Genomic DNA, 8,351 nt, shown 5'->3' on the forward strand with positions numbered 1-8,351 from the left:
TAGCTTCCAGTTTTTCTTTGTGACTAGTGAAGATGGTAGTGGCCACAAATGACAATCCATACCATTTCAGCAACCTCCATGGCCTTTTTCTCGATCTTGGTGGCTTGAGTTGTGGGGTGGAGTAGGTGGTTAAGCTTTGAGTTTGGAGGTGATAGCCTGATGGAAGTGATGGTGACTGTTAATGAAGATCCATGACCTTCTATTGGTCTTGGAGATAAAATAAGCCCTAACACATTTAATAGGTTGAATACTAGTTTGAAATGTTTAAAAAAGTTAAGATCAATTTAAAATGCAAGATTAAATGAACAACACCGTAGTGTATAAGATGCTCGGAACATCTTTCTCAATCAATATGATTTTCCTTCAAGTTTCGTCCAAAGTTGCATCTGAGGCTTACAATGAATGGAAGTAAAAATGCCCTTCCGTGTGAGTCTCAGGTGCAACTTTTGGACAGAGAGTGAACGAAGCGTGGTGAAAAAAATTACAGTTCGAGTAAATAGGACCGAAAACGTTAACGTAAGAAAGGAGGGAAAAATCCAACGAGATCATGGATCGAAAAATTTACATCACCAGAGAAAAAGCGACACTAGCAAATTTATATACAGATGGCTTTCAATGAGCTCTGTTTACTTCCTCCGTCTATATGTTCGAAAAACGAATATCTCGAAACCAAGGCAGGATGATATTTACCAGGCTTCTACAAAATTGCTGTGTCGGATGTCAAATAACCACTTTAATGGTCACGGGAAAATTGAATTGCCTGTACAAATATCTACAAACCAACATATATACATCTCTTTGTCAAAAAAATAAAACCTGCCTTTAGTTCGATGTTGAGCAGTCGGTATTTGATGTCTCCCCCTTGATCACCCGGGTGTTGTAAGATCCGCAGTTCCCGCACTTGTGATAGAGCCAGTGAAACCGTGAGGTACCCTTTCGATCACAGTCGTTACATAGAATGTCCTGGTTGGAAAATTAATTTGTGAGATGGTTCCTTTACCATTATGCCTCTAAATTTCGGCAAAGTAATGCATCTATCGCAAGTGAAGACATGCCGTCTTTAAGGAAATGAAAAATAAGAGGACAAATAATATCGTCAAATTAAACATATGAAGACCAAGTCGCAAGTTTAAGGAGACGGAACTAACATAACGTAGAACCTGTAATCTTCTTTGAGATAGGAGACCTACTAATTCAGCATGTCAAGACGACTAACTTTGAGAACATGAATATAGTAAAATGAGTAGAAGCAATGCACCTGACAACGGTTCCTGTATTCCTCTGGAAGCTGCTCGGCAGCCAATAATGCATCAAGCATGCCAAAGTAAACCTGAGTAGGTATAGAGATTAAGAAAGATCTCACAGTTCGGTTTCATAAAGGATCTCAAGAGATAATGACAAAGCTTCTCCAGTAACGATAAAAGAAGAAGAAAAAAGTTAAAAACAAAACCAGAAATCCTCTTACCGCCATATCTCCCAAAGATTTGCTGCAAATTGGACAAGTATAGTGACTGGAAGTGTATGCCTAATAGAAAACAACACAGTAGTTTAATTTTACTTTTCTTTTGAAAGGAAAGGAGAAAAGCACATGGCAAATGGATTAAAAAGAAGCTTTATAAAAACAGAGACCTGAAAGCAAGCAGAATGCATGTAGTGGCCACAAGGCAGAGCTCGAACCGTTGCACTTGATGTGAATAAGAAATCACAGCAGATGGGGCAATTTGTTTCTAAACTCTTCTCCAGGCACTTGTGGTTCACTAACTTTATCCCCAGGCAACAATTGCATGTCATGCAATGAAAGAAGTCAATGCCAAGACCTTTTCCGAGTCGGCATAAATTGCAAAATGGGCAATGATACACAGTCCTGAAATTGTAAAAGGAAGATGTAATTTACACATAAGAATTCACTAATTATCAGAATTAATGATTAAATATGTACAAAATTGAAATTTCAATTAATAACTCATATACCTTTCATCGTCAAAAAATTTACATATATTGCAATAGTACTTTGCCATGGAGAGTCCATTGCATGAAGGTGTAGTGCATAGTGGCCCAACGGGCTGAACGGTCAGGCAGCTCATGCACATCATTTCAGATGTTGCTTTCCTGCAATGGTTAAGAGAAAGTCCGAGGTTTTACCCCAACAAGAAGAATAAGAATAAAGTTAATGTGATGTAACTTGAAATATAAGTGTTGATTGAAAAGTACCTATCCATTGAATGATCGCTCACATTGTCATGGCAAAATCTACATGTAAATAACTTGCCACAGCAAGCAGCTCGGAGTTTACAGTTTCTTTTATAGTGTTCGCACCCAAACTCTTTTTTCTCAGCATCTCGATACACTGGTGAGTGTCCAACCATGTCTTCACCATTAGACGATTCTCCTGCTATTTCTTGAGGTAACTTCTGCTGAGTAGCTATCCAGCGGCTGAAATAAACGAGTCTATCATTATTTAGGAATATTGGCCAATAGGGTTATGTTTTTTAGACGTCATGATCTAGTTTTTGTGTCAGAATAAGATAGTGTAGTAATCGGAGAAATTCTAGAAGGTTAGTATAGAACTAACCTAGTCATAAGATTCTGCACAAGATATGCCTTTCTCCTTGGATCCAGAGTCGCATCACGATAAACCTTTCTGATCTCTGACTCAAGTTCATTTTGATTCATACGGAAAATATCCTTCCAACCAGGTTTGAACATCTGATCAGTGTGATCCAAGCTTTCTTGAAATTCAATCCCTAAAACAAAATAAAAGTCAAGATAAGCTAAATTAATACAGTTAAGAGGCAGCTTTTTAGACATTAAATTCACTGAAGCTCAGAAATATAATCCAGCTGGTACTTGTGTTCCCAAAATCAAGTTGGGCATTCAAAAATTAACTTGACGGTACTAAAAAGTCTAATATCTCCCATTAGAAGTCAGGACAAAGGCATAGTCCTCATTCGACATGGTGGATTGACTGCCTTAACTGTGTGTTTATCTTCGACAAAAACACCTGGATCATGATACAAACCTTTTTGAGGAGTGCTACTTTCCGATGTTTCAGTCTGTGAAGTTAATTCTGAAATTCCTTTCCAGCATTCATTAAGCCACTCATTGAACATTGTATTTTTAGTTGCTTGCTTCCATGTATCCATCATTTTGTTCTGTTCATCCTGAGTAAGTGCGGAATTCACCCATGGTAACATTGATTGGAGCACCTCAGCACCCGTGGTCCCAATAATGCGGCCAACTATTTTGTCTTGCTCCTCCACAGTGAAGTGTCTGCCGAATAATGGCCACAGCTCCAGTTCTTCCCTGAAAATATGCTGATCTAGTGTAACTTTGATTGATTTGCACATTCCTTGAAGCTTCGTAGCTAGCTCGTCATACTTTTTAGAGTAGTTACCATTAGCAGCAGAAAAGCTAATGCTACTTCCAGCTGAATCCTCGTCCATGTGATCCTTTTGCAAGCTTTCATGAAGGTGAGAAAGCTCCGACAGAACACATGAGATATCTTCAAATAATTTCTCCTCCTGTTTATGGTCCAGTGTGTATGAGTGACTCACATTATGAAGCGCCTCTTTGGATTCCAGCGCAGGAAACACTATATCATCCTCCGCATTACTATGCGCTCTGTATAATCCCCACAGCAATCGAAACCTTCCTATGAACTGCCGAAGAGTGGTTTCATCACAATAACTAAGCTTTCCAGATTCACTATCTAAATACTCCAAATCTTTGCGTATGGCTTTATGAAATTTAAAAATAGTATCAATAGGGCGTTCCCCACAGCCAATATCAGAAGAAGAATGATCCGTTTCCCAGACAAAAAGACTGGAATTCAGTGATGGGGCACCAGAGCTGAAAGATAAGGATCGCAAAGACTTGGCCCCAAAAAGAGAACTCGGCCCAAGATTATTGCTGTTCACTCCTAAACCTGGGACACAGCAGGACTGGTCACTACCATTGCATGACATAGAAACATTTCGTTTGGCTGGCCTGTGCACATTATTTGCTTGAGCTGGTGTCAGGCTGTCTCTAGCAGACGATGCGGAAGAACACGCACATGCTGAACGAACAAAACCTTCTTCAATATCAGTGAAGCTTTTAACAGGACAGCAACCAATTGCACTTGACGACAAGCATGAACCCTGACTACGAGCCTTGCATGCCCATCCCGAAAAGAGTGTTACTAAAGCAGAATCAGGCACTGGAGCTGAATCATAAACTAGATGTCAGAATAGAAAGTGACTAGTAAACTTTTTTATTAGTATTTTTCAATTAAAAGGTGAACTTAAACAATAAATACAGAACCTGCTAACTGCATGTTTTTGAGAAAATTCTTTGTTTCATCTTCAGTCAACGTTCCAACCAGCCAAGGCAAAACACGCTCAATCAGTCTTAAGGGCATCATACACAAAGATTGATACAAAAGTTCACGCTGCCTTTTGAAGCTGAAGTGCTCTCGAGCAAGTGGAAGAACCTAGATATGCAGGGAATGGAGCAATTACCGTTAGGAATTAGATGGGATATTAATTCTATAGTTTCTAGTATCTATTATCTAATAATTATCAAACATGCCATGTTACCAATTTATTATCATTTCAATATAATTTCTATGAGGTAACGCATCAACTTTCCACAACTTATAAAAGCACCAAAAAAATCCAGAAGAATTATTGTAGCAATAAAGAAACTTTACCTGAACTTCTTCATTGCTAAAGTGCCTCTGGATAGTTTCCATTATTTGATCAGCATGAGAACATAACTTTGCATAAAAATCAGCGGAAGTAGAGATGGCTCCTGCACTTTGAATATTTTCAATCAAACACCTGAATTCATTGAATTGACTTTCTTCTTCAGCATGCTCTTGGAAAAAGGAAATTTTTCCATCAACCGCTGGAAATATGACCTTGTCCTCAGCAATACTGAAATCAGCAAATAAGTGATGTTAAAATAAAAAGGAGAGAAATTAAGATATATAATCACAAGTGCAGGCTAGGAATTCATTAGGAGCAGACTCTAAATGATACATCAAGTGACAGAAACAATTCAAAGAGTAGAGAACAGGGAAAAACTGGAATTATTAAAAATTTAATACCAAAACTGAATCATACCCTATGACATATTAGCTTTAACATGTTGCAGTACCAATTCATGCAACCATAGTAGAAACTTTTTACTAACCACACATCATTCAAAATGGAAGAAAAACTAATATCCAGCAGAAGTTAAATGAGTTGACTTTCCATCAGATACATGATAGATATGTAGACATACCTGTGAAAGATGCAAACTTCAGCAATAAATTGCAACCTCTCATTGAAAGCCGATATATTAGTAAAATCTCCATAACGTTGTATCTTCCTAGCCTCCTCAGCTATCTCATTTAACTCCCTTTTAATGGCATTATGCCAAAGAAGTATTTCATTTATTGGGTGCCCTGCAATGTTATCTGAAAGATCAGTACTTGACTCTAAGTACTTCCTTTTCCCAGTCCTGCACTCGCATGCAGAATTCTCCTTCTCCATATGTTGACTTGATGTGCTAGCACCAGAATCCACACAACATTGGAACTGAGGGGCATCTAGACAGCTTCCAAACATGTCAACACTGTTTCCACCTCCCATCCAGGTGAAAATGACCTTCAAGTAACAAAGAGCTGTCAGTTATGTGCATTTGGAGAGCAATACTAGAAAACACTGAATTCTTTGACCAACTCTAAACATTACTTGTTGAAGAAGCTTTTCCTCTGGAACAATCTTGCTTAAGCATTTTCGCAAATCCTGATGTTCATCAGGTGAAACAGATGATGAAAGCCATGGAAGGAACTCGGCCATCATATTCACAGGAATGCTGCATAGAAACTGCCAGACCAGAGCTGCCTGCTCTTCAACTGAAAATTTCTCAATGAGCAAGGGAAGGACCTGCCAAAAATAAAACTGAAAATAAGTTCCAATCTCACTGTCTAAGTTCAGCATAAAAGAACATTTCGGAAATATGAATAAAGACCTCCAAGGAGGTCCCTTGGTTGACAAATGGAAGTTTTCCAAGAAGCATAAGTTTTCACCTCTTCCAGTTCGTAAGGACAGCTATTATGGTGCTCATACTATATGAAGAAAGATCTCCCAGGGGGTCCCTTATTTTACCGTAGTTCCTCCATTCCCCTCCTACTGCAGATGCGTGGGGTTTCCTTGTTGTTGATGTGTGTGTGTGTGTGTGTGTGTGTGTGTGTGTGTGTGTGTGAGAGAGAGAGAGAGAGAGAGAGAGGAGTCAATTATGTGTACACGCTAACAGAGACAACTTGATGCACATAGAGAGGGGATTTTGTGTGAAATACATGTACTTGCTACCAAAAGTGATGTTGATCAGACAGTTTTGTAGCTCCTAATAGAAAACATTCCAAGGCAGAAACTCAACTAACAGTATATTAGTGGTTGAACTTTGTCGGGAAACTTTGTGTTCAGTACCTATGGTGATCATCAGATTTTCGAACTTGTCATAGCTCCTAATAGACCAAAATTGCAAAGTTGGATTTGCATGGCCAGTACATTTAGTTATGAAATTTCATGAGGAAAAATAAGTAAACTACCAAAAGTGATGATCATTAATGGTTATTATACTTCCCATAGAACGCCACCAGGAGCTAATCACAAACTGACATGGTATAACCACATATGCAGCCACGTCATAGTATTACCACTAGAAAATATTATTCGAATACCAACTATTTTAAAAACTCTCTTTCCATTTTTTTTCATCTATAAAAAGCAATTACAAATAACACGTAAGTAATTAGGAATAACACGTTGGGCCAACTGGTGGTATATAAAAAAAAGAGTCAAGATTCAAACTTCAAAAAATGAATCAGCACCTGTTGCTCCTCCTTTGCCAGGTGTTGGCTAACTGATGTTTGTAGGGCTCCTGTACAAGACGCTAGCTCTCTTGGGAAATTTTCATCATCTTTCGCATTCGAACTTAGCAGCTCAAATAGATGATCAAAAAGATTTGTTTCGCCCTTATGCTCAAGGGAGTACGTTTGTGCTACATTCTTCACACGTATATCAAGAGCTGGAAAGATTACCTGAATTTCCAAAAACAATCACATAAATAGAATAGAAGATGCAGCGGAAAACAAAATGTTCGCGTGACGTTGCTTGGCCAGACTGATAGAAAACTTAAACAAGAAAGAAAATTTTGAAAAACAGAATACAGTTCAAGTGCAGCCATTGGATATTAACTCTACTTTGATGATATAAAACGAAACACTATCTCGGTTCGGAAATGAACAAAGCCATATCAACACATGATCATCATATCTTAAAATGCTAGAAATAAAATTGCAATCTTTACCAACACACATGCAATTGCAGCAAAACCTTCACTAATATTAAAGATTATACACAAGAAACCAAGACATACAGCTATAATTCAGAATAAACTAATTTCTTCGAACAAATTGAAATTCCTGAATGCGATTTCAAAACTCAACGAAAACGAATCCAATAAATAGAGAGAAAAATCAATGACCTCGTCTTCGGCATTGGAGTGGTGCTTGTAAATCGATCTCAAAAAATGGTAGCGCTCGAGCAGCGGCCGAATATCAGTTCTTTTTCCGGTGGCGAAGGCCATGGCCAATCGGTGGAGCGCATCGAGCTCCTTCCGAATTGCCTTGTGAAAGAACAGGAAAATCAGAATCGGCCTCCTTGTCGGCTCCTCCGTGCTCGCCAAGCAGCCATTGACCGACGAAGATTCCACCTTGTTGACGGAATTCGACAGAACCACCAGTCCTCCGCCTCCGTCCGTTAACGGCGCCGCCATCCTCGTCTTCCAGGAAATCGGAGAATTCTCTCTCTCTCTCGCTTTATCTTTCTCTTTCTCTCTCTAAAATATTTTTATCCGAATTTAATTTTTGTCTGTTATTTTCGTTTGACGGAGAAGAAGGGGGGGCTTGGAGTAGGTCGATAAGGAGAGACTGGTGAAGGAGGACGATGAGTTTTTATAGTCCGCACGGCGCCACTGTGGACGGTGATGTCATTAACGGCTAGTCACGTGAGGCACTTGTTCATGTATGGTAAGGAAATTACTAAAGAATTTTTTTCATAAAGAAAATATTTGTTTCTTTTCTCTCAATTAATCCAATTTTTGAAAATAATTTGTTCCTAAATTTATATGTAATGGTGATTTTTTCCTTATTTTCTTATTTAGAAACATTTATAATTAAATAAAAACGAAAAATTATCTAATGCAAGCTTCTATTAAGTTTTTCAAAAAAGAATTTGATCACAACTGACAATCTTTCTACTTCAACTAAAGAAGAATGGAAGCGTGATCACAAAGGAAAACTACGGAAAAGGGCCAAA

The 8,351-nt window shown here is 38.4% G+C and overlaps 1 protein-coding gene across 3 annotated transcripts; it reads right to left on the minus strand.

Moving 5' to 3' along the window:
* Positions 1-574: 574 nt before the first annotated feature.
* Positions 575-7,966, minus strand: LOC103938978 (zinc finger protein BRUTUS). 3 transcript variants are annotated; one of them, XM_009349037.3, is made up of 14 exons: positions 7,519-7,966; positions 6,863-7,072; positions 5,721-5,915; positions 5,269-5,633; positions 4,691-4,916; positions 4,303-4,471; positions 3,020-4,204; positions 2,573-2,744; positions 2,212-2,433; positions 1,972-2,109; positions 1,630-1,864; positions 1,466-1,525; positions 1,259-1,330; positions 575-963 (listed from the first exon to the last, which is right to left on the minus strand). In XM_009349037.3, exons 1-14 carry the CDS (start codon positions 7,807-7,809, stop codon positions 823-825), a joined length of 3,681 nt encoding a protein of 1,226 aa, XP_009347312.2. In that variant the 5' UTR covers positions 7,810-7,966; the 3' UTR covers positions 575-822. The 3 variants fall into 3 exon arrangements, with proteins under 3 accessions (XP_009347312.2, XP_009347318.2, XP_048445438.1); XM_009349043.3 differs by lacking the exons at positions 6,863-7,072; positions 7,519-7,966 and adding an exon at positions 6,059-6,669; XM_048589481.1 differs by lacking the exons at positions 6,863-7,072; positions 7,519-7,966 and adding an exon at positions 6,001-6,669.
* Between the last annotated feature and the right edge of the window lie 385 nt (positions 7,967-8,351).

Source organism: the organism of the source record quoted next, unplaced genomic scaffold, assembly GCF_019419815.1.
Source record: "Pyrus x bretschneideri cultivar Hongxiangsu unplaced genomic scaffold, Pyrus_bretschneideri_v1 Contig3, whole genome shotgun sequence".
NCBI lineage: Eukaryota > Viridiplantae > Streptophyta > Magnoliopsida > Rosales > Rosaceae > Pyrus > Pyrus x bretschneideri.

Excerpts from the sequence above, each read along its gene's own strand:
- LOC103938978 (XM_009349037.3), bottom strand. The coding sequence starts at position 7,809 with ATGGCGGCGCCGTTAACGGACGGAGGCGGAGGACTGGTGGTTCTGTCG. Across the intron at positions 4,917-5,268 it reads GAAGTTTGCATCTTTCACAG|TATTGCTGAGGACAAGGTCA; the intron begins GTATGTCTACAT and ends TGCTGATTTCAG. Across the intron at positions 1,331-1,465 it reads AATCTTTGGGAGATATGGCG|GTTTACTTTGGCATGCTTGA; the intron begins GTAAGAGGATTT and ends ATACCTACTCAG.